General features: G+C 41.0%; 1 protein-coding gene across 1 annotated transcript; it reads left to right on the top strand.

Moving 5' to 3' along the window:
• Nucleotides 1–5,618: 5,618 nt before the first annotated feature.
• On the top strand, nucleotides 5,619–26,113 carry LOC141738422 (DGAT1/2-independent enzyme synthesizing storage lipids-like). Its single transcript, XM_074573621.1, has 7 exons — nucleotides 5,619–5,699; nucleotides 11,623–11,953; nucleotides 13,491–13,655; nucleotides 16,857–17,050; nucleotides 22,036–22,096; nucleotides 22,489–22,628; nucleotides 24,910–26,113. The coding sequence occupies exons 2-7, from the start codon at nucleotides 11,626–11,628 to the stop codon at nucleotides 25,012–25,014; spliced, it is 993 nt and encodes a 330-aa protein (XP_074429722.1). The 5' UTR covers nucleotides 5,619–5,699; nucleotides 11,623–11,625; the 3' UTR covers nucleotides 25,015–26,113.
• The last annotated feature ends 554 nt before the right edge of the window (nucleotides 26,114–26,667 follow it).

Genomic DNA, 26,667 nt, shown 5'->3' with positions numbered 1-26,667 from the left:
CAGAGACAAGGAAGGAGTTGTTCAAGTGAGATGGATTGATGTTGAGAACAGAAAGAGAGACATGTGGAAAGGAAAGAGAGAATCTCAGCCTAAGAACTAGTTCTGGGAAAAAAGAATAGGGAGTAAGAATCACGCAGACTGAGATGAGATAAGAAAGTTAGGGAGTGAAGGAAAATGATACGAACGTCAGTAGAGTAGAGCTATATTGGAAAAGAATGCAGAGGACACTTGCAAAATATTAAGGTATAGACAAAAGAGAGACAACAATACCTGCTAGAGACCAATTTTCTTTACAAATTGGAAGAGACACAAAAATTCCTGATGACTTGTCACATCTCTGTTACCAAAGAACAATCTGCTGAAAACCATTAATAAAGTATGTATGACAAGAAGGCAGGAGGAAAACCTATCGTATAGTGAAGGGTGACGTTTCCGCCAAGTGGCAAACTCCAGCTGCAGTGGTTAGAAGGTCTCCAACCTTGTGGGCTGAGAACCACTGTCCCTGCCAGTAATTAGACCCTGAATCTGGAGCCAGCTGGCCTCCATCGACAGCTATGAAAGGGAAGAATAACGAGATTGAGGATATGAAAAAGAAATGGGGACGCTTGAGTGGAAAAGCAGCCTTGGCTCTCATGATCTTGCATATGTAAGAGGGATGGCTTACACAGAGTACTGCATCTGGACCAAGGAGCTCTCCCTGGAGCTACGACTAAGTACTCTGTGTCCTTCTGCTTCAGGGCAAATGAACTGAGTTAGCTTTTAGACCAAAAAATATTAATGTCAAGGGATTTTCTGTTTTTCCTCCAGGTCAGCAATGATATTTGCAAGAACAGGCTAAGGCTCAGTTCTGCCCGTTTTACATAGGCAAGAAGTGAATAAGCTTTCACGCATAATGTATTCCCCTGCCTGGGCAATATAGCTCCTCACACCATCTACAGCCAGCAAATTCAATCCATCTAACAGAGTTCCAAGAATGTTATTGGGGATGTTTCCTTCAGGATCTAAGGAAAAAGCAGTATTCTTTATCTGCTCCTTTTTCTTCATCTGCACCAGTGAAACACCTCTCCTAGAAAACAAAAAATAATTACTCTCTGTCTCAGCTCCCACCTCTACTGCTTCCAAGAGTGCTTGCAAACAATCCCACAGCTGTGGTACTATCCTGACTCCCACATTTTATCATCGGTGATTGATACCTCTAGAATATCAATTCTGAAGGAACAAAAAAAACAGGCTTCAAGTTCAGCTTGTTGAGTCTTGAGACCTCCAAGACAGCCATCTCTTCCCATTACTCTGCAACATTACTGGCTGAAATAAGATCCAGTGTAAGGACCCACGAAGGCCACCACTTGCTCCAGAATGGGGTCAGTAGCAATTAGTAATCCTGTCTAGGTCCTGGTATTCATGCACAAGCAAGTATTAAGAGACAGGAGGCAAGACTGAGGCACTTTTTTTGAACCAGGACTAGGTAATCAGTTTCTTTTAGGTAAGGAACTTTTCAGCCTCCAAATGCAAATGGTCACTTTATGTTAAGCACAGAATCATAGACTCATAGAATCATTTAAGGTGGAAAAGACCATTAAGATCGAGTCCAGCCATCAACCTAACACTGCCAAGTCCACCACTAAACCTTGTCCCTCGGCACCACATCTACATGTCTTTTAAATGCCTCCAGGGATGGGGACTCAACCACTTCCCTGGGCAGCCTCTTACAATGCTTGATAACCCTTTCTGTGAAGAAATTTTTCCAAATATCCAATCTAAACCTCCCCTGGCGCAACTTGAGGTCATTTCCTCTTGTCTGATCGCCTGTTACTTGGGAGAAGAGACTGATCCCCACCTCTCTACAACGTCCTTTCAGGTAGTTGAGAGCCATAAGGTCTCCCCTCAGCCTCCTTTTCTCCAGGCTAAACAATCCCAGCTCCCTCAGCCACTCCTCATAAGACTTGTTCTCCAGACCCCTCACCAGCTTCATTGCCCTTCTCTGGACCTGCTCCAGCACCTCAATGCCTGGGACCACTAACTTTCTGTAACCTATTTATTTCAACTTCCAAATAGCAGTAGAAATTATGTTAATTCTCTCATAAACAGATTCATAACCTCTTTTTTCTTGCTAGAAATCTTATCTGAATATAAAACATGCTAAAGTTATAGACTGGCCATTAACACTCATTTATTCTATGCTTTGACTGACCTTTAACTGAGTTGTTTTTTTCCTTTCTCACCCTCAAAATTACTTAACAGCAAGAGTTATATATTGTTTGAAATTTCATTTTGCTAGGTTAAAAAAAAGCCACATGCCTCTGTCTTATTCTCCTAAAACATGGTAATGCATGTCTGTCATCCTTTGGACTCTCTTCTGTTCTTTCAATCTAAATTAATCTGTATAAACAAGAAGGAAATATAATTAAATACAATATTTCAAAGAAGATCTCAGTAATGCCTTCTACGCTGGCTGTAACACTTCACTAATCCTACCAGGAATTCTTGCAAGATAAACCCTAAGGTTATACTTACCCCTTCCATAGCTTCATCCCATTGGCAGTATTGCCTGGCAGGATTTACAGTTAGATAATCAAACATGAGTTTACCGTTTCTCCACATCTTGAACTACTATTTTCTTAACATGTATTGGTCTGGAACACACTGTGCAGTGCAGAACACAGAAGACTCCTAGTTGTTCTTATTTTCTCAAATACAGATGCTAAATTTGCTATTCTTCAGTTATCTGGTATTCTTAACTTCATGAAGCTACTAAAAACCCCTTAGTACTGGGCCTGCATTTAACATCTGCCAGACATTGTTCTTGTGTAGATTGAGAAAACTAACTAGTTCTATCCTTAAAGTTTCTGAACCTCGATTTTTCATTCCAACTTTGTAATTCCTGCACCTTCATCTTTATTATCAATCTACCAACGCTCCATCTCATTGCCTTTATTCCAAATTAGAGCTAAGTACTTTTTCAGACCTCTTAATTTTTTATTTCTATCTCACCTTCATTGGTTGCTACTTTTGTTTTTATCTGAAGGCAGAAAATCTTGACTGTTATTTTTTTCCCCGTTTAATATATGTTTCCAATTCACAAGACACAGTTTATTATACCAAGCAGTTTCTTTTGCTCCACTTTTCATAGAACCTTTATATTCACGATAATACACATTGTACACTAGGTATTCGTACAATTATTTTGGAACATTCTTTCTAAAATTTTGGCCCATTGTTTCACCTAAAAAATCCAGACTGTTGAAATTTTGCATCTCTTTAGTCTTTTCAAACTCTCTGAGATTCAAATGCCTAAATTCTGATTTCATGTAATGTTGAATTCCTCAGAGTAGTTTTATCCATCATTAGAAATCTCCCTTCGTATCCAAATCTGCTGCTGAAGACCCATACCAGATTCCTAAAAATACTCTGAAAATACTCATACCATTCTTCAAGATGACTCTAAAGAAAAAAATATCAGAAGGAAAATCAAAGATAACAATGCAAATATTTTTTAACATACAATGCTATTCAATACTGTTTACTGCAATGCATTTTTCAATATCCATGTTATCATGATTGTTATTTCATTATAGTTCTGTTCTTCAATTGCAGTTTTAATTCTTTCATTTCCATTCAGATTCTTTGCACAATAATACATTGACATGCAAATACAAGGAAACAAAACACATGCAAACAGAACAAAACACTCTACTTTGGCTCCATATGGTGTTGGCCAGTAAGCATTGTGTACAACCTTTTTTCTGTCTGCACTGATCATCTAAATGTACTTTTACCACTTAAAGACTTTATATCTGCATTCTATTGACCTCTCTACTAGCAAAACCCCTTTTCCAACGATTATGCTGCTTCATGCTAGGCAAGGAATACCAAGTTTTTCCTAAATGTCTCCCCTCACGAGAAAAGCTGTTATTGAACAAGTCGGCCTTGAGCCACAAAAGCCAGAAGCCAGCAGAAAAACATCACTGGTGGATCACTTCCCCTGAAACCCAGCTACGGCACAACGTATCTACGGGAAGAAATGTACCACAGCCATGCATTTTATTTCATGGGAGACACACAAGGGCTGCAACGGGGATGAATGTGGATACAAGAGGAGACAGTCAGTTTGGAGCACTGCTTGCTATCTTCAGCATCTTCTGAAGAGCAGGTGGCAAGCCAATCTGCTTGTGTCAGCTGAAATCAAAACTCTCAAAAGTTTGGAGGGACTCTTGCTGTTGAAGAATCCTCTTTGGGAATAAATCCTGCCAGACAATTATTGCAAATCTCCTTTACAGTTTCACTGAATATGCTCACTTAGTCCTCTGAGCATTTTCAAGTTTGGGTGAATCTTTCGAAAAGCAGTGTCACACTGCGGACAGCAGCGGGTGGACAATTCCACCTTCCTTCAGGACCTGTTTCAGTCCTGAATCAGTATGCACTATCCTGGAAGAGACCAACTCCAAGTTCTCTCTCAGAAGCCTTTTCATTCTTAAGAAGTTGGCTCTAATAATAAATACATTTTTTCAGTATTCACCTGGGAAACTAGGTTGTGGGTTCCTCTCTTCATTTGCAAATCACTGTTATTCCTCAATTTCTTGTTCCATATCAAATCAAATGATGAAATTCTATCACCTGTCTTAAACAAGTCAGATTCATCCTTTTCTGAACTTAAAAATTGGTACCTATTGGGGTTATCAGTCTAAATATGACCTCTCTCATAGTAGCCATAGGGTGAACAACAGTACAACTGAAGGGTATTACGTTTCAGGTTTCCTCTGCTTAATTTAGCCACAATAGCACGGTCTAGCTGCCTTTTATTTAATTATACCCCAAGCCTGTGTGACACCCAGTTCTCCTAAACTTTTTAAAGGGATTCTTTCCTTTGCAAAACCATTGTACGTTCTCAACTCGGGAGTCAGCGCCGCTGCCTGAAAGTTTCCTTAATCAACGCACACAGCAATTGACTGGAGGCACGTCCCGGGGAGGCTTCATTCTTCCGAGCAGAGCGCAGGTATCGGAGCCTTATGAGTGCTGATGGGAATCCGTGTGGGAAGCCGTGCAAACACTGAAATCCACTACCTGCAGCAGTTTTAAATCCCATCTACCTGTGGGATGTACTGCCTGAAGTGCCCGGCATTTCGAAGCGGCTGGAGAGGAAACACTCCAGGCCGAGCCGCAGACTTCCACCCCCGGCCGCAGCCACAGCTGAAGCAGCCAGGACGCCCTTAAACCCGGTGCTCCCGAGACAGAGCCTCCTCGCAGGCTTCTTCGTGGGCAACTCTCCCCCGGTGCCCACGAAGGAGTGGGAAGGGGTGTCCCGGCCTCCGCCGCGGACGGGGAGACCTCGGAGGGGTCCGGGAGCGGCCGCTTCCCCGCGAAGGAGAGGGCAGAGGGGGGCTGAGGGTGCGAAGCCACCAACGGCACGAAGCCACTGAAGGCTCCGCGCTTCCCCTGTCCCCTTGCGATGGGAAGCGGCGCCTCCGTCCCGCTCCTCCCGGGCGCGGCCCCCGCCGCCGCCGCCTCCCAGTCCCAGAGATTTATTTATTTTTTAATCGGTGAAGAATTAAACATGGAGATTTGGGCGCGGAGCCCACTGGGGATGCCAGGCCCGGCCCCGCCTCTCCGGGCCCGGGCGCGGGGGCGGCGGCGCGTTTATCCCGGGCCGGTGCCGCGTGCGCGGGGCGTTTTGTGAGGGCAGCCGCCGCCGCCGCGGGCAGGTGAGCGGGGCCGGCGGCGCGAGGCGGAGGGCGGCCGTGACGTCAGGCCGCGGCGGGCGCGAGGACCGGGTGCGGGGGGCTGGGGGGGTGGCGGAGGCCCGGCCCCCCGCGGAGAGCCGTCGCCGGGGTGGGGGGTCCGGCGGCGCGGCGGTACCGTGTGCCTGGGCAGCCATCCGTCCTCGGGGGCCCTCAACACCAGGCGTTGGGGAAAAATCCCGAGTTTTCGCAGGTTAATGACGTTTCCAGGCGAAGACAAGGAATAAATGTAGGTGTCGGGCACTTGCTGTATCTCACTTGTGCCTGAGCGTGACCTGTTGGAGCGGGTCCAGAGGAGGCCACAAAGGTGATGAGAGGGTTGGAGCACCTCTGCTGTGGGGACAGGCTAAGAGAGTTGGGGTTGTTCAGCCTGGAGAAGAGAAGGCCCCAGGGAGACCTTATAGCGGCCTTCCAGTACCTAAAGGGGGCCTAAGGGAGAGATGGGGAGGGACTTCTTACAAAGGCATGTAGTGATAGGACCAGAGGTACTTGCTTCCAACAGGAAGAGGGGAGATTTAGATTAGATATTAGGAAGAGATTCTTTCTCTGAGGGTGGTGAGGCACTGGAACAGGTTGCCCAGGGAAGTTGTGGATGCCCCATCCCTGGAAGTGTTCAAGGCCAGGCTGGATGGGGCTTTGAGCAGCCTGGTCTAGTGGGAGGTGTCCCTGCCCATGGCAGGGGGGTTGGAACTGGATGATCTTTAAGGTCCCTTCCAACCTAAACCATGCTGTGATTCTATGATGGGTACCACGACTGATCCCGTGCTTCATACATGCTCTCCCAGCTCCCACCAGCCACATTTGTGGGAACTGAGCTGAGCGCTGATGCCCACCCAGGGATAGCTCCTCCTCATCTCCACGTGGTGGATCAAACCTGAGGGGGAATTCAGTTCATCCGATTTGCTGGGGCTCTAAGAGAATAAATGGGAAACCACAGGTACCCTTGGTGGGTGCAAAAGCAGGAATAGCCACGGAAAGCAGAGGACTGGCCACTGTAATAGCTGATGGTTTCTATTTTGGGAGGGGGATAGATCTTTCAGTTTTGAGGTAGATGTGCTGATAATCCACAGAGGTAGGCAAAGCTGTAGAAACATCAGCGTACAAGATGGGTGGATTTATGGAGGCAAATGAAATGGGTGGTGTCAGTGTGAGACCAGCAAAAGAACTGTGGAACTGCCACAAAAAAATCTGGGAAATGTATAATTGTAATTTCATTTAGATTGAAAGGCAAAGTGCAGAGTTGTAACTGTTAGATTACTCCTCTTGTGAAACAGAGCAGTTGAGTTTGACAGAAGAGAAAACAGGAGCCTGCTACAAGAAAGCAGATGTCAAAAAATTCTCTGTAGAAGAGTTTCCAGCTACTTTTCACTCATCTTCCCACGAGGCTTTGCTAAACTTACTGCCAAGAACAAACTGGTGAGCAGCAAGACCAAGAGTATCCACTCTTTATACATGGCTGCAAGTCAGCTACAAGGTTTTAATTTTGATGCCATAGTTCTCTTGTGATAGCTTTGTTGTTGCACTTCCATTCTCTGGAATTATAGTGTTGATAAGATTATCCTTATCAACAAAGGATGCTTCAGCAAGAGCTCAGGATCTGAGTGACTTGTACAGGAGATTTTGTTGGAAGGGGAGCTCCCCTTTAAGTAGGGAGACATTAGTTCTGTCACCTTCTGACATCACCTGTAATTTTACATTGTAGATACAGCTATTACTCTGGAATTCGATATGCTTTATAGGTGGAGCCCAAACAAACATCTCGCATGTCAACACAGATGTTGTTCTCTAGAAGAACAATGGAATTACTCAGAATGGTAACGCTTCAAGTCCATCGCTAGATAAGATGAGATAAATATAGACAATTTAAAAAATGTTCATTCACAAAACCCTATGCCCACTTGTTAACCTTTTATGGGATGTTCAGTATTGAAGAACACGGGAACTGGCTCAGATTTGATAAAAGCAGCAGAGAAATTTCTGTCTTAAATTTTGAGTCTTGGGGCAAACCAGAGCAGTTACGAGTAAACATGGCGGTAACACTCTTGCATTGCCTTCCAGTGCATAATGAAGCAGTTCTTTAGTAATAGCCTTGCAATAGGCATTCAAATAGTTATGTAATAATTTCCTATATGGTGTTTGATAGAAAGGATGCTTCAAAATTGTGTTTGTGATCTCAGCAAGGGGCTGGTGAGAGATAGCCAGTAGAACATGGCAGAAATAGAAGTTCTGTCCTGTTGTAGTCCTCTGATGTTATACTGGCAGTACAGAGGGATACATTTACCATGTTGGACTCACATCATATGGTCCAAAAACCAAGGTCAGGGTTCAGTGATCAGCATTTATTCTTTCTTTATGCAATGTTGGAGGTAGTGTACAACTGAGCTGTGGGAGCAGGAACTGAAACCTGGCTGAACACCCAACTTCCAGAAAAAGCCATGCTGCTTCTAGTTTTTCCTCAGTCGGTCAATCATTTATTCTTTCTCCACTCTGGCTTGGATTCAACTGGAATGATGTTGAATTAACTTGTATCCCACCCACCCAGCTAGCTGGCATAAAATGAACTCACTCTGTGTGTACCTAACTACTTTCAAGTGTTCTCAGCCAAATAAAAAAAATACTTTTGCACATTTTTTGCTTTCTAAAGCTTTTTTTTAGTGTCTATATTGAACTTAATATCAGAAATAACTAAGTTATTATGGTTATTTATACTGTAGTCTGTGAGAAAACAAGGTTAACATAGTGGTCTTCCAGTCAGCATATAATTTTCTGTTACATAAAAATTGGGATGGAGGAAGAAAAATCAGTGGAATGTTAGATTGTTTACATTGATCAATGTAAACATCCTATTAATATTATGAGAAAATTCTGAAAATTCTGAATAATGTCTGTCATAGACTCAGTTCTCATTTGATGGGGATTCTATCGCTAATGGATACTTTTTTGTCATGCCGGTTGATGACATCGTTCATTTCGTATGTGCTCCATTTTAAAAAGCTTTATTTTTTAATGAAAATGTCAAGTGGCATTGGTAATACACTTTCGTAATCCCCATAGGCCAACTTCGGTTCGGGCTGTTCCCAAGAGTGGTTTTTGCTTGTGCCAGCATTTTCACAGTCACCTTGTTAGCAGGGAGCCAGCTGATGCTGCAGGAGACCAGGCTGGTTGTGAGAACATATGGTGAGGGGCTGGTGGAAGGGCGAGTTCCAAGCAGCAGCTCCTGTGTGGCTTAAAGTGACTCTTTGACAAGCCCCTAGCAAAACTGTATGTGCATGACACCTGCACAAGCTATTAAACCCCTAGCTTCCTCCAATAATGGAGGTCCATTTGTTTACAAGGTCAGTTTCCCACAAAATTATAATGAGTAGCATCAGTTACCTTTGTCACATACCAGCTTTTCAGTCATCTTGCCAGCGAGTTATCCGGCTGCTGAGTCTGCAGTTACTTGTGTTTGGGGACTTCGGAATAATCCAGTGGATTTTCCCTAGTCTTTCAAGAGTTACTGAGTATCAGGAGGCCAGAGGGAATTTCAGGTGTTTTTTAAAAGAATGTTAGGTACAAGAAGATACCTGGACATGTTAATTTTAGAATGTTGGTAGATTATATGATCTCTTGATCACCAGGTTCCAGTCAGTGATCAACATACCTAAATTAATCCCCATATCATGTAAGGGTTAGTATTGGTACATTTATCATAGAATCATAGAATTGTTAGGGTTGGAAGGGACCTTAAAGATCACCCACTTACAACCCCCCTGCCGTGGGCAGGGACATGTCCCACTAGATCAGGTTGTTCAGAGCCCCATCCAGCCTGGCCTTAAAAAATTCCAGGGATGGGGCTTCCACCACTATCAGTGTGGACATTTTACCTGCAATCTTAAGCCAGTTTTGCTACTGGCTGTAGTAGTCTGTGTTCCCAGTCTGTAACCCCCATAACGATGCAAAATCCATTCCCTCCCATCACCCTCTGTTGCAGGCTGAAGGAGTCCAGGAGAAGGCCGTGTTAAGGGCTTGCCTTAGGCTACTGAATCAGAAATATTGCGTACTTAGAATAACTTGTTCAGCCTTCTCCTGGGCTCTGTCAGCACAGCATGCTTTGCAGGCACTGAGGATTTGTAGACCTTGCTCTTATCATCAACTTTAAACAATTAATAACTTCTTTAGTAGCAACACACCATCAGCTTTATCCTTCTTAAATGCCTTCTAAGCAGAGATTTTAATATCCGAATCATGCAGACTATTCCTTTTATTTCTTTCATGTTATTGATAAAATCTCTTTTCAGTGAGAACTTCCAGCTCTTCCTGTATCTTAGACAGGCAACAGTCTCCAGGATATAAACAATTCCATATTAATTCTTGCCACATTCTTCGCCACATTGGTTTCGTTTGTTTGTGCCGTGCTGAGCATCATTTAATACAATGCTTGCTTCCTTTGAGCTCCTGGTTTACTATCCTTCCAGCTTGTGCTTTACTTATTAACCTGTCTTTACCTCAACCCATGAGTTTTTGCACTTTTACGCTTCTGATTCTCTCCCCCATCCCAGTGCGGGGGAGTGAGATGGGGTTAAATCACGACAGTCCTTTCTGGTGCCCAACGTGGAGTTTGAAGGGTTTGAGATAAGGACAGATTTGGTTGGAGTGTGTGAGACAGAGTTTATAGCTGTTTATAGCTGTAGCTGCTCTTTGCTTTTGCCGCTTGCTCTAGTCCTGGTCACCCGTAACTCTGAAGGGAGCTGTGCCTGACGCCAGTCCACCCCTGTATTCTACCCAGGGCTTCAAAGAAGAAAAACAAATGTGGAGTGGGTAGCATATAACAGGTTTGCTCATATAAGTATGCAGCTGAAGACATAAAGCCAGAAAAGTCTGGACTTGCTATACTTTATGATCTTGGCACCAGCTGTGGCAATTACGATTTGGTTCTTGTAGGTACTTGTTCTGGTGTTAGAGCAGAAAAATTTACTCATTAAACAAGTAGTAACCTGTTTGAGGCGAATAAAAGCCGTATTCAGTTACAGATTACTGAACCTGATTGCAATGTTTAAATCTCTGGCTGATGCTTCAGAATCTTAAAATCAGCCAGCGATGGTGAAACCATCAGAGAAACCACTACCCGCCACCAGGCAGGCAGGGTTGGCTGTAGGAACAGACCAAGTAGGGAGCTGCATGTGGCAAACATATCACTAGGGCCATGGAGCCCACTTGGCCTTTGCCATGGCTGGAAGATCTGAAAGAAGAGTGCGTTGGCATGGTTGTGTGGATGAAGGGCGAAGAGTTGCTTTTCACAGTGCTACCAGCAGTAACAAATGCTGTCCCAGTCACCTCCAGGCCTCAGGAAGGAGCCACGGCTTCCCAGGTTTTGCTTGCCATCTCTTCAGCTGCTCATTCCACTGTTTGTTCCCCTCGTTGTCGGCTGCTGCCAAAATGAGAGGGACCAGAAGCCCAGCCTGGACTCTCTGCAGAGGAACAGGAGAGCCCAGACCTCTGGTAGCAGTTGTCTTGGCTAATGCTGCTGAAAATACTTATCATTCACCCTCTTTTGAGCTTCTAAAAAGCAAGCCATATTTATACAGAGAAATCATCTGATCAGCCGTATTGCATGGATCCCAAGGCTTCCTTGGACTCCAGCCCTTGTCCTTTGAGCCCCTATTATCTGGCTGTATAAAAAAGATCCATAAATAGACAGGATAATCTCATCACCCTTTACAGGCAATTGTGGATGGTGATTGCCAGCAAGTATCTTAGTATGACAGAGAGAGACAAAATGTTTCACTCTGTGCTCTACCAAAATAGGCATCAGGTATATCTACAGTAAAATTTTTTCCTAAATTGAGAAACTACCATGATCAGAGGCCTTTTATTTACTTATTTATTTATTTTCTCCTCCATGCAGGACATGATAGGTGGAAAAGAATCCTGCGCTTCAGGCCAGATACCGATGACTGACCTGAGCTGCCTTGCCTATGTACTGGAAGAATGGACTGTTGTGGAGCTCCTGAAGAAATACCTTTTTCATATAGTCATCGCCTCACTGACAATGAGTGCAATGTTATTTGTTTTTATAGTTCCTTTAACAATCCTTTTTTTCATTTACCTTAGTAATATTTTGCTTTTGATATATCAGAGGAACAGTGAGGTAAAAGCAGACCCCTTGAGTGAAGTTTGGGATAGTGCAAGGAAAACTATAGCAAGCTTTTGGGATATATATGCAAGAATATGGCATGGTAAGTATGACATGACTTGTCTGAAGCTTCGAATTACAATAAATAGTAAATACGCATAAGTTTTAATTTATTTTTATTTCTTCAAAATGGATGCAAAGAAATTATATTTATTATACTTTGTATAGCATCTGTATGATTACAATATATAACAGGCAGAAAGAAACGGAGAAATTAGTTTATATAGCGTAAATTTCTCTAAGTGGATAGGCAGGTGCACTTCTTCGTATATGGTATGACTGAAGCACAGTGTTAACGTTAGTTCTAGTAACGTAACTGCAAGGGAGATGTGTGATTTATCTTTTATCTTAGTGTCTGTTTAAAACCCACTTAGTAAATGATCAAAACACAACTAGTTGGAAATGCAATTAGTGTCTTTTTAGTTGGTGAAAACTACTTTGGCTTATGGCAATTGAAAATAATTTTAAGAGCTGTATGGACAAAGAAAAAATTAGACACCACATTTAAGTTTGTACTGTGGCAGAATTTAAAAGTAATCTGATTTTTCAGTTTCATTACACTCAGCCTTCAGATACTTTCAGCACACCCTGCTCCCTAGGAAAATCCCCAGCTGCTTGCTAGGCTCTTGTTTTTCTCATGGATGTAGTTTAAGGCTATCAGCAAGACTTAAATTTGCTGCCCTAAGGATGAAGAATAACAGGTTGTTACCTGTGTTGTTATCCTTCGTCACAGCTTTTTCCCTTAATCTTTGAACATCCTGCAGTATAAAATTTTCTCTACCTCTTCCTAGGACTCTGCCTGCTCCGTTCCCATCCTTCTCCCTGAAGGGCTCGTGTGAGGAGCTGTAGCGGGGATGGAGATGAAGGCAGACAAGGTGGAATAGAGCTCTTAGCTGGTAGAAGCTGTGGCTTTCCCAAGCCTTTGTAGACATTATCCTCCTGCTCTGGCTCCACCTCAAACCTAAATCAAACATAGAAAGAACCAGGAGAGGGATATACGGTATTCTGTGGCTGTGAGGAAATTCCCTTCCACTCTGAAGTGAACACACTTAACTCATGGAGAGAAGCTCTCTTTGGGATTCTGATGGATTCTGGTTTGGGCTTAAACATCTCAACCAGAGAAACTTTTTATTATGCAAATTCCAAACCTTTTCATTCTGCCTGACAGAATGGAGATTCACACTTCCATATTTCACGAAAGCATCCTGACTGGTGGTTTGCCTCTCATTCTGAGGATGAAGCGGTTTCACACCAATATAGTTGTGGGGTTTTTTATTATTGCGCTTTGGACTGGGAAAACTTCCTAATGGGAAATAATTCATTTAGTTCCCTCACTGGGGGAAATGTCAGGTTCTAGCGATTAAACTGATCAACAAGTTAGTCCACCTGTGGTGTTTAAAGGTACTTCTCTTTGCTGTTGACCAAAAGTTTCATCCAGAATTTAATTAATGTAAAAGCTACTGCAGAGGCTTTCACAACTCTCTGAAAGTCATACAACAAAGGACAGTAAACGGTTTTCTTTAAATTGCCAGATGACTTACAGCTATCATTGTCAGTGCGTTGCTTTCCATTCCAAACAGGTTATGAGCTTCATGGTGTGGAAAACTTACCAGAAGGACCGGGCATTCTTGTGTATTACCATGGAGCTATTCCTATAGACTACCTTTACTTTTTGTCTAGGCTGTTTCTCTGGAAGAAAAGACTTTGTCTGTCAGTCGCTGATCATTTTGTCTTTCGTTTACCAGGTAAGAACATATTCTCTTGTACTTAAGCATGCTGGATTTACCTAGCCTGTTAGTGGTTTTGGTGAAACTTACATTTATTACACTTTCAAGAAAGCTTTTAAACTGAAAGACTGCTTTTAGACTTTTAAACTAAAAGCTGGTAGATGCAGATGGGCAAACAGGGTAGAACATCCTGTCTTTTAGGTGAAAGGTCATAAAAATGCTGGTAGACCCTCCAAAGGGAGCCTCCAAATAGACATTATATAATCCTGTTGGGATGAAACGTCATGCCTCAGTAGAAAGTGTAGGATGGGACTATATTATTGACCTAATGCTGGCTGGTCAGCAATGGGCCGTGAGGGCAGAAGAGCCCAGTAAAGGGGAGGGCCCTCTACACTGAGTAGCTATTGCAGTAGGATATGACATCAAATCTATCTTTTGACCAAAGCCTGGAGTAGGGCACAAAACTTGTTTGTAGATTCTGCTGTTGAAAAGAGCTCTGTAATACTGACCACAGAATATTCAACACATTGTAAACCGAGACAGAAATACGTAATTCCATTGTGAAAAGGAGAAGATACAGAAAAGCCACCCTCATTTGTTTTTAGAAGAACAAGGTATAAAGAAGGAGCATTCAGAAGGAATAGCATGGAGATTATTTAAAGACACCTTTACACCACTTATATTAAAAATTATTATAATACTAAAGAGTGAGGGAGGCTATTTAAAAGTTGGAGGACATGCTTCAGAAAAGGAAGTTGTGTTCAAACACTGAAAACAAAGAGCATAAACTCAAGTTTGATGCAAGAACATATTGTGGCATCCCTAGAAAGATGGTAAGGAAGAATTTGCTAAAGGCATACTTAGTAAATACTGTGTAGTACTAAACACATCAGAAGCATGAAGTCATCAAGAGATGACTGGCTTTTAAGAGGACCTCTAAAGGAAGGTAAAGCTTAGCAGAATGTTGCAAAGGAGTCTTCTTTTTTAAGGGATAAATGAGAGGGAACTGTTTCAAATTGAAGTGTCCGTAGCACAGATTTTTATTACAAATGTACAGCAAACTATAGTCAAGACAAAGCAACACTCTCATCTGTGCAATTTTTCTGGACTATTGATGTGCATGTAATATATTGCATGAATTATGTTCATGCTAGAGGAACAGAAGGTGGGAAATATATGGTATAAACCTATAAAAAGGCTACCAAAAAGGCATCTGGTAAAAAAGACGACAAATAATGGAGATTAGGCCTCCCCATTTGCTGCATTAGTAGAAAATGCGGTTAAAAGTAATAGAATGAGTGAAACTTCTCCCTAACCTTCTCTTGCTGTACCATACTTACCTGCTTTTTGCAGAGAAATGTTGCATTTCACAGATCGTTTTTTTAAAGAACGCTTCTGAGCATATGCTGAACCTCAATCTGTTGGATTAATTACAGTTATAGGAGGAGTCTTCTTGTGAATGAATAACTGTTTAAAAGGTAGGAAATAAAGGGTAGAAATAAATAGCTCATTTTCACAAAGAAACAGAATTTACCAGGTATACCGACAAAAATCAGTGCTGGAACCTATATTGTTCAAAATAATCATAATCTAGACGAGTAGTGAGGTTACAGAGCTTTACACTGGCCGTTTTTTTTCAAGGCAGTAAAAGCCCACACAGGGAGCACTGAATCACTGGCTGATTAAATGGCAGATGAAACTCAGCATTAGTTATAATGCAGTGCAGAAGTTAAAAAAAGAAAAAAAGAAACCCAAGTTTAAAGACATAAATTTTAAACACTTTAAAGTTTCTAGATGACATTAGGAATATGTCAGCTTAAGTCTCAGCAGTTGCCGAAAGGCAAACAGAATTTTAGGCTTAGCATGAAAAAGAAGAAACAAAATACCATTATGTACTCAAAATGCATGTGGTGCCCACGTCTTCAGTACTGTGTGGAATTCTGGTCTCCCCATCTCAGAAAAGCTGCGAAATAATAAGGATACAAAGAAGGACAAGGATGAGGCATGGCTTCCTTTGAAGAGTCAGTACCTAGGATAGAAGTTTTGCGTGATTGAGGGATATAAAACTCTGTGTGACCTGGCAAAGGGGGATAAGAAGTGATAATACATTAATGCGATACATCATAATTCTTAACAGGCAAAAGTTTGAAAGCCACGCAAAGGAAGAACCTGTTCACTTAATAAGGATATGGCATTCCTGGCTGCAGGATAAAACAGGAATTCATATGAGTTCACAATGTGATTAAACAAAGTCAACATCTGTCTTTGGCAGAAAGATTTATTAAACACGATGCCTTGAATAAGTTTAAATACAATTCAATTTCAAGATGCGGCACTGTGTTTTCCACTGTTTTCCAAAGTTTCTGTTGCAGACCTTTGTCAAAGGTGCAGTGCTAGACCCCAGTTCTGGCAGTCCATAGCTGCTGTTTGCATTTATTGATATAAACAATTTCTTTTCAAACCATGCTGTTGGAACAGTGAATTTGAAGACTTGCGTGCTGAAGCTCTCTATGGGAGTTCCAAACGGATCGATTCAAAATGTGAAGATAATATAAGAAAGCATAGGGTGCTTCTGTGGTTCTCAGTCTTTTGGAGAAATCCCAATTATGGAAAGAAAGGAAGGAGATTCACCAAACTGTTCATGCACTTCTGAAACTGCCTGCTAACTTCTCCCATTCTTGTGTCTTAAGAGTCATACAGCAGTCCAATTTAACCCACGTAGTTTGCAATTTAATCACAAAATACTAAATTTAACAACTCAAAACATCCATGTTTAAAATGTTAAGCATCACATTTTAAAACAACACTAAAAATAGTTGCTTTTCAGGTATGTATTTTTGTAGTAATCCTTATTGTACTGAAATGTTATATTTCTCTATTAAAATATTTAAAAAGGAGGAGGGAGGAATAGATGTTTATTTTCAGATTTCTAGCTATGATGCACAAGTTTCGATTGCATGGATGGTGTTTTGATAATTAAGGAAAATAGCATGTGGAGGCATTAGTTTATTGAGATGCTCCTGATAAGCTGGTTCATCTTCACAACATTTGGGCAAAAAAGCTGTCACGTATTTGTCATTTTGCCAATATTTACTTTGTAGGCGTTTTACTTCCCTCGTACAAATTTGCCTTATAGCTATTAGATTTTCATTTAGCTGTAATCTTGTTCGTACATGCAAGCAGTATTTGTGATATGCATTTGCTACTTATTTATTGCAGGACTTAAATTATTATTGGAAGTGACGGGTGTTATGCCAGGTACAAGGGAGGAATGTCTCATTGCACTGAAGAATGGACACTTGGTGTCCATCTCACCAGGTGGAGTTAGAGAAGCATTATTCAGTGACGAAAGTTATCAGCTCCTGTGGGGAAATCGAAAAGGCTTTGCTCAGGTCGCTTTAGATGCAAAAGTGGTGAGTACTATGTTACCAATCCCAGTTTATGCTTATTGCATACATGCTTCATTATAAAATACGGCTTAAGAGTGTTTGTTCGAAAACCTTCCAGACAGAAGTAGTAGTTCAGGAGTAAAGATTTCTTTTCCTTTTCCCACCATTTTCCTCAAGCACATTAATCCACAGGGAGCAAGGGTTTTATAGAATTGTATAGCTTTTTCTTGATGGTATCCATCAAGAAAGGCATCCATCTCTACAGCTCCATGTCTACAGTTCCATCATGCAGGCATCCAATTTCTCTTCTTGACTGTTATTTCAGGAATCTTCACTGGGGTCCTTCTTGATATTGCTGTCTTTTTTCTCATCCTACTAGACTGGACTCATCCTACTAGACTTTTAGCCTAGATCTGTACCTTATATCTACATACACAGTCATTTTCTTATGGCTCTTTAATGTGTTATCCTTATCTTTCTTTCTTCTCATACATTCTGGGAAGGTCCAGGATTTTGTTCTTACCCTTACTTCATGTTTGTGAAAGATTGCATCGACTAACACAAGATGTGTCTGTATCAGTGCCTGAATTTGAGTTATGTGTGCACTTTTGAAACAGTTTTTCCATCTCCCTCCCTTACCATGCTTTCATTCACATCATGGAATGTGTTAGAATACTGGAGCTGCATTCCTTTTGGATGAAACTAAACCAGAAGTGGGACCTAATACTCTCCAGTTGCAAAGAGGCATTCAGTCAGTGGTACCAGACAATAATCAGTTCTACATAAAAACAGTGCACTGAAATATGTTCAGTGCTGATGTCAGATCCTCAGCATCCTCTAGGGATGTGCTTCTGTTGCTTTGCACTCCACTCCTGTACACTTGGCCGCAGTTTCAGTTGTATTTTCCAGATGGATGATGATCTACAAATACAAACTTCTACCATTGGCTCTGGCTTCTTCCATCTAATTCCACATGTGAGACTGTTTCTCTGATACAGTCTCTGGGAGATAATTTTGTTTGGGATGGCATAGAGCTGAAAGAGCAGCAACCCTGTCTTTTTCCTACTTGCCACTTCCCATCATCATCACCACTAGAGATGAGTTTTCTGTCTTAATTTAGACTTAGCATACCTAGCGCTCTTTGAGTCTGACAATACTGGTACACATCCAGGCTTCATCTGTTCTGTCATGGGCTTTCTGCTGCTTTATCATGAATTGCACAACCATCATTTTTCTTTACATTCTTACGAACATCTTCTCAATTGCGGTGCTCTTGTTTGGCCTTCCACATAAATGTAATCCTTTTCTGTCTATATAGGAGAATCTGAACAGGGAGTTGAGTTCTTCCCATAAAACTTGAATTTCTTACCAGCCCTTTCAGGTTTTTGTGCAGTTATATCTCGTTCTTACCCCATCCAGTTTGTTGCTTCTCAAACTTTGCTTTGGTCTCTTGTGCTAAAGCTCTTACTACGAAGTACCTAAGGCTGCAAAATGAACGCTTTGGGGTGATATTTCTTCACAACTTCACCTGTCTCTGTGGGGACAGATCTTGTGGAGAGTTAATTAAACACTAGAATAAATTTAGGGGCATTGACCCGATGGATAAAGTAATTTTAGGCTGGAAATCTTATTTCTACCTCTTTGTCTTCTTTGTGGCCTTTTAAAAGTCAGGTTTTGTGTGCTCCTGTTCCCTCTCCTGTCACAATACTTCATAAGTTGTATGGGCCTGTATACCGCCACTACTAGGAAAATATCAGAATGTGAATACGATAAACCCATTCAAATTCATATGGGCATGTTGAATTCCTTTGTAGTCTTCCCTCCTATATATTAATTTAATAATATACTCAAACAGTTAGAAAGAGGTGTCACTTTAACAACTTGACCGATTTTCTAATCATTTTGTTTTCGTATCTGTCTTTCAAGCTACTTCAAACATTTGAACAATTTGTTGCCAGATGTTTTCACTTCACTTGGAATGTTAAAGTGTTATTCTACAATGTAATAAGTTTTCTTTTTAAATAAAAATGGAATTTAAAAATCTGAGTGCCCTTAATATAGAGTGTCACCCTGATCAGAACACATCACAAAATTCCTTGCTAGTAATCATCTTAATCTTTCCAGTCTTCCATAATTTTGAAGCACGTGAAAATAGCTGAATAGTAGTACCTAAAATTGTTTGCACCTTCTGTTGACACTGTTTGTGTTTTTTTTTTTTTTATTTAATGAATTGGGTATTCATTGAGGATAAGGTTCTAGCAGTGTGAAAGGTTCTTGTGGTCGTTTGGTAAAACAGTTACTACATAGGATTATCTGTTACCTGGAGGGCAGAGGGAATATTTTCTCCTTTGACACCTACTAGCCTGAGCTCCCCTTCATTGTGAGTGCTGCTGGCTCTCCTATCACTTATTGTTGCACTCATTGACAGTTGGTTGTTTTAATGATCAGGAGGTCTGCCTGGATCCCAGGACGGTGGGCATCACTTAATTAGCTTGCAGGCTCCACTGAATTTTGGGCAGCCGGTATTTCTCTGGAAATCTGTGATCAGACACACCTTAGATAACTGCACAGGGTGGGCAATATTAACCTTATCTACCATTTCTTATATAAAGTTAGGCCCATAGTAGTAACTGGATTCCATCTTTTGACAAATCTGGAGTTTGATTGTTTGTTCTTGCTGCATCCTTTTCAATACTGGCCAATCCAGTCTTGTAGGTTGACTGAAGACTGGGGATAGACTTATCTAAATATCAGAACTTGCTCTATAATGTAGCGGTTCATGTATGTTTTGCTAATACTTACTTGGATCCTGGATGAGGGCAAGAGAGGACTAGAAGTGCCTTGCTTTGAATTTATTCTGCATACAGTGTAGCCATCAACCAAAGAACCACACACACTTTACAGTATTCATAATGACTACATGGTGGTTCGTAACCTGCCACAAGTGACTCGAATGGGGATTTCCAGACAAAAATAACTTTATATATGAATAGACACTCCCATTCTTATAATGTTATGGAAGTTCAACAGTTCTTCCACTGAAAAAGTTGAATTAAAGCAAACAAGGAATAGTTTCTGCTTCAGTCCTTGCCTGCAGGTGTCCACATTCAGTTTGCACTTCATCTTGTATAACTACTCTGCTTACTTAGGGTCAGAGAAGGAGATTGTTACTATTTAATGTAATGTTCTGACTCAATGAACTTCTGAGACATATGTTTGTCTCAGGTGAATTTATGTAGGCCAGGGGCCTGAGCTTCAGAAATACCCTCTGTTTCTGGCTGGAGTTTGACAGGCTTAATGGGGAGGAGTCATCGTTTCTGAATTCTGCATTTTATCTGTGCCAAAAATTTGGTTAAAATCTAGTTAGGTAAAAGATAAACAGGGACTACAGTTTATAAAATTCTTTAAAAATATAATAACTCCACGCACCAGTACACGCTGGGGGTTGACCAGTATGTGCAGGGTGTTGGGACCAGTCCAGAGGTCCCTTTCAACTTCATTGTCCTGTGATTCTGTGATTTTCAAGCTGGCCAGGTGTGATCCAGCTCAGTTCCAGCACAGCAAATCTAAATCTGGGGGTTACTTGCAGCTCTCTCTGATCATGTTGCTTTACAGACACAAGATTTTATGTGTGTACCTGTTTTTATCAGCTTAGGGACTGAATGCTGCCACACACTCTGCACTTCATTGGCTGATCATTGTATGCAAGTAACTTTCGTAGCTGCCGGATTTCTTTATAGCCTAAGATAAGTTTCTCTTGCACTGTTCCTAAAATTTTAAGTGTTTTGTCTGTATGATCGGTGGGTTTCAAACATTTTAAATGTTAGACATACAGTATTCAACCAATAGCTGAAGCTGTGTGGTATTTTTAGTGTCCAGTAATTGGATGCTTTTAAAAGATGTTACTGATAATTTTTTAAGAATTTATTTCTAAAAATTTTCCATAATTTCTCATTCTGAAGGGTTTACTATTACAATTTTATGTATGTTTGATATTTTTGTTATCTGTCAGTTTTTTTTCCTTGAAATGGTTTCCATCGCTTTGAGTTCTTTATTAGGCTCTAGTTAGGTCTCTTTTGTGCTTCTTTTCTCCTCGCCCTGCGGTTTCTGTTCTGTGGTAGTGATTATTAACAGCATAAAGGGGTTCTTTCATTACCTTCTAGACAAGTCATTCCAACAACATGCTCAAAATACGGTTTCAATAAAAATGAAAAGGGACAATAGAGGGGGAAAAAGTCAATGTACGTATGGATAAAATCACTGTTAGTTTGTTTACAAACTATGAAATCTTACCCCAGGCTGTAAGATGTGACTGTTTCAAGTTCAGCTATCTCAAGTGTCTTTCTTTTAAGTCACAATAATGAAGTGAACTCGTTCTGTAGCTGCCTCAGGATCTGCCCTCCAGAAGGTGTGTAGTCCAGGTCAATGAGGACGTACAAATGCCTTATTTGTCCAAGGGATCTGCAGAATTTTTTTTCGCCACTGGGGTGCTATCCAAATATTACTGCTTCAGTGAGACCTTACTTCGGGAAGCAGATGAGATGAGCCAAACGCGAATGTCTGCTTGCTTTCTGCAAGACTTTATGAGCTGAAAACTTTCCTATTCACCACACATGATGTAAGCTTTAGACAGAGAAACTGCAAAACTTTGTGTTTCAGTCAGCAGTACTGCAATAAATATATAACATACAAGTTATTTTTTTAGAATCTCAGTTAACTTTTATAATGGACGTTCAAAATGAAAGGTATAAACCTCTAATATAATGTCAGTCATTTTCCTTACAGATGGTGACTTTAAAACAGTAATGCTTGTGTGAGCTGAGAAACGGAATTTGATTTCTATTCTGGAGTTTATTTTTTATAACAAGATTCCTTGTTTGCTACCTAACTGACTGATAATTATCCTCTGTATTCAAGTGATTTTCTTAGTTGCATTAACAGGCACTAAAACAAAAATTCAAACTTGGTATTACATTTCCACCTTTTTGGTTTTTTTTGTGATTTCTTAGCCCATCATTCCAATGTATACTCAAAATGTCCGGGAAGGATATAGGATGTTTAAAGAAAGAAGTAAGAACTTTAAAATATATTTTAAATATTTGGAATATTTTCTCCACTTCTCTCTCTGATTTCTTTTTTCTTAGATTTTCTTTTCAGACTTCTGCTTACTTTGGATTCTCTAACACGCTTGCTGTGGGTCAGGAGTATCTCAAATATGGAAATAGCTTGTGTATACCTGGTTTGTGCTGTGTGATTTGGTTCTTTAATGCAGTCTTATTTCAGTGATCTGTTAAGTCTATCGAGCTTTGTTTTGGTGGACAGTTACCTAAATCTTGTCATTTCTTCTTGACTGTCAGACAAAGCATGCATTTTTAAGAAGTCTTACATATTAATCAGTTTCAAGTTTGGATTGTGTTTTCCATGACTATAATCTCACTTTTTCCTCCCTTAAACTATTTCAGGAATTTTTAGACAGTTGTATGAAAGTACTCGATTGCCGTTTACTCCTCCGTATGGAGGACTTCCCGTTAAATTTCGCACGTACATTGGGGAGCCAATCCCTTACGATCCAAATATAACTACAGAGGAATTAGTTGAGAAGGTAAGTTAACTCCTTGCAATATTAAAACACGCACTTTGCCCTCTATTATACATGCATTTAAAACTAGTTTTTTGTGTGCTTGAATAAAGACAAATACGCTTTCACTAGCTTGTTAAAGCAATGGGCAGTTGAGCTCCAGAATTATTTAATGTACAGATACCTACAAGTATGTATTGACATAGTAATAGTTGATTGGGAAGCCCTCATCCTTTCAGAATGTGTGAGCTCTGTCTTCTTGGGATGCTAACTTTGTTTCTCCCATGCCTTTGATAACTGAAATGTAAATTATGTCTTAAGTTCAGTTTTCAGTAACTAGGAAAATATATTTCATATATAACAAATACCTTTGAGAATCTTCTCTAAGTAACATAAGGCTCTAGAAACAAAGAGCTTTGGTCTCATGGTCAAAAGAAAAGTGTTAAAAAAATAATTTGTATCCAAAATATAAAAATATTTTGAGTACCTACAGCTTGGTGAAATCTGTGGTGCCCAGGAGCATAAAAACACTTATAGAGCCAAGGTTTAAGCATTTTTCAAAATAGTAATATACAGAAAATGCGCTTTTAAAAATTTTTCATACAAGATGAAAGGAGGGCTTAATGCAAAAAAAAAATATAAAATCTGCTATGGCCTAGGAATACACAGATCAAAACACTTGTTAGGAATCACTGATATAAAGAACACCTTACTGCCCCCCAAAAGTTGCAAGAATGCTAGCTTTTCTTTCTTTTTTTTTTTTTTTCCCCTTTTTTTAAGGATCTACTGCAGATTATTCTGGGCTTCACAGCAGTGAAACCAGAAAGACAGGTTTGGTCTGTTAGAAGGGAGCTGCCCCAGCAAGCTATCGAGTTTGGTCTTTGCAGGTTTAGGAGACTGGAAGCAGTATTAGTGCTAAGACTGCCCTTGCGGTTATCCATATTCTTGTATTTTCGGGGAACAGTATTCTGTGTACCTGCAAAACTGAAACTGAAATTTCCCATGACATTGATTTGCGTTACTAAGTCAAGCCTTTGAACACCCACTTCAGTGGGAGTATGGTTAGGTCTTCATAGAATGGTTTGGGTTGGAAGGGACCTTAAAGATCACCTACTCCCAACCCCCCTGCCATGGGCAGGGACACCTCCCACTAGACCAGGCTGCTCAAAGCCCCATCCAGCCTGGCCTTGAACACTTCCAGGGATGGGGCATCCACAGCCTCCCTGGGCAACCTGTTCCAGTGTCTCACCACCCCGAGTGAAAAATTTCTTCCTGATACCTAATCTAAATCTACCCTCTTCCTGTTGGAAGCAAGTACCCCTCGTCCTATCACTACATGCCCTTGTAAAAAAGTCCCTCCCCATCTCTCCCTTAGGCCCCCTTTAGGTACTGGAAGGCTGCTATAAGGTCTCCCTGGGGCCTTCTCTTCTCCAGGCTGAACAACCCCAACTCTCAGCGGGTCCCCATAGAAGAGGTGCTCCAGCCCTCTGATCATCTTCTGTGCCTTGTATTAGTTACAAAAATGCAAACTTGAATGAGGTTTGAGATGAGTAGTGGCCTATCTGATCCTGCCCTGAAAAGGAGTCAGGATGTGAATTTGTCAGGAAAGGTTTGGCTACTCTTTTCTTATATTCCCAGTGATATTCTACCATCAATCTGGGGTTGGTCCCTGGAGTATGCATCCACCTGTACTTCAAGCTTAAGTACGTGAGGAAAAACTAAGGGAGATTATTTCTTGTCCCTAGTAGAAATACAGAAAATTTTATGCATTCTCTTCACAATCTTGCATTTGAATCTCATGTAGAGTAAAAATGAGCAGAATTTAGATACGAATTCTCTTATTATGTGCATGCTGAGTATGATACAATTACAGAAGAATTCATGTTGGGAAGGACAGGCGGAGGTCCCTACTCCAAATTCCTGGTCCCAGCAAGGTCAGCTATGAGATCAGATGAGGTTTGTCAGGCTTTATCTAGCGCTTTTCCATCCCAGCGGTCAGGGACAGAGATCGCACAAACTTAATATTTGCATGTGTTAAAGGCTACTTGGACTTAGTAATGCCCAGGTTTGATAAATCCCAATAATTTGAGTCTATCCAAACTACAGTCAGTGTTTTTAGTCCTTTCCTTTCCAAGGAAAGCATCATGTGGACAACTAGCTAATATAAAAGACAACTTTTTTATTAAAGTAGATCTTATATGTGAATTTCCCAATACCTCTTGAATCTCTGAGTAGTCATCACTGATTATACTGTTCTTCCTTGCATAAGCAGGTGTGCGAAGGCAACTTTCTCTTCTCTTTTCAGACAAAGACTGCCGTCCAGGCTCTCATAAGCAAGCACCAAACAATACCAGGCAGCATATGGAAAGCTTTACTGGAGCGATTTGATAAACGTCATAAAAGTGATTAGAATGCTTATGTTTATTTCCTTGTTTTTACAGCATACAGTAAAAAACAATGTCCTACAGCAATGATGACTAATAATTGGTGTTCAACCAGTTTAATTTAAGAGTTTCTACAAATTCGACAGAATAAAACAATTAACCTCTTGAAGGTTCCCTTGTGTCTTTGAGCGTGTTGTGAAGTCAGACAGGCTGAAGAAGAAAACTTAAATGTAATAGCAATGCAACAGCTAAATTCCCCAAAAGGGAATTGTGTATGCAGTATTAGCCTGGTTGCTAAAACAAGTATGTACATACACCTGAGAGCCTCCGAAGTTTTGTCTAGATCTGTGGTTTTATGTTTTGAGCAGTTCATTCTTGGAGGAGAACCTCAGAGTGGGTGTTGTCCCACGCAAGTCCACACCTCGGTGGGCACCTTCCCTGTCAGACCCCATGCAAGACAGTGTCAGAAGAGAAACTGTCTCGCTTTAGCTAATGAACTACTGCTTAGACCATTTTTCTAGAGAGACTATACAGAGAAATAATCCCATTAAACCAGATACTAGACTCCTACAAACACATCGGCTTTGGGGTTTGGTACTCTGGAAAGTAGGAATGCTGCATCCACGACTTTGCCCTTTATTTCTCTCTCAGAGAAAAAAAGCTTTAGTTAAGTGTAGCACTATGCAAATACATGTAGAAAGTAGTTTCACGCCTGAGCTGGTACACTCATGCGCTATTGCATCATACAATACTAGTTTAGTGGATGAGGCTGCCCCCAGCCTGAGAATCCGTGCATCACAGTGCCTTTACAGTACAAATGTGCTGTACTCACCTAGATGTCTCAGGGAGCAGCGTACTTAGGTAATGCAACCCTGAGACTTATCATCACTGGTGGTTTGCCCCAAAATGCAGTAGTGCGACACTGTCATCCCCATATGGACTGAACCTAAATGCCTGTTTGGAAAGGTGGACCTAGGCAGCATTGTCTTCCTAATACAACGTGCAGAATACTGAAACTCACTACAAAGCAGAATGTGTTTGTACAAGCTGTGGGATGTTACTGGTGGGAGTGGGAGAACTTTGTGTAATCTATGCGCTATGCCATTAAATGCAACCAAGTCTGTTAACTTCAGACACCAAGAAAGGTAAATTTTGTGCGTCACTCTTCCTTCTTGTATTTTTAATACCTATATAATCTTTCCCCTCTACGTCCTAAAACTTCATGTAGCATCTAAGGAAATATATACATTTGCCCATTGTCACTAGAAAACTAAATCTACTCTGTGGATTAAAATAAATCTATTCTCTTCCCATGCTGCTTCTCCACAAATATTTCTTGCATGTCTGAAGAAGGGAGCAGGACAGACAGGTGAGTTATTTCCCCAGAACAAAAAGACAAGAATCCTGTCCTGAAAAAAGAACCCTCAAATCCATCTTAGGACATAGGAATGCTTACTTGAACACCTTAACTCTAATTGCTGTATACAAGCAGAAAGATTTTTCTCCCAGCAGAGACTCAACATGCATAGGAGATGATAAACTAAAGCAAATCAAGATGCTGTCTGATATGCCTGGACATGAACAGGAATTCAAACCATGCAGTCTTACAGAGTGCACTCCGACAACGTAAGCTAAAATTCAAAGCCTGAGCTTAAGTCAAGTGAGAAAAGGAACTAAAA

Source organism: Larus michahellis, chromosome 2 (assembly GCF_964199755.1).
Source record: "Larus michahellis chromosome 2, bLarMic1.1, whole genome shotgun sequence".
In the NCBI taxonomy this organism is placed as follows: domain Eukaryota; kingdom Metazoa; phylum Chordata; class Aves; order Charadriiformes; family Laridae; genus Larus; species Larus michahellis.
This window is presented reverse-complemented; position numbering and strand designations above follow the sequence as displayed.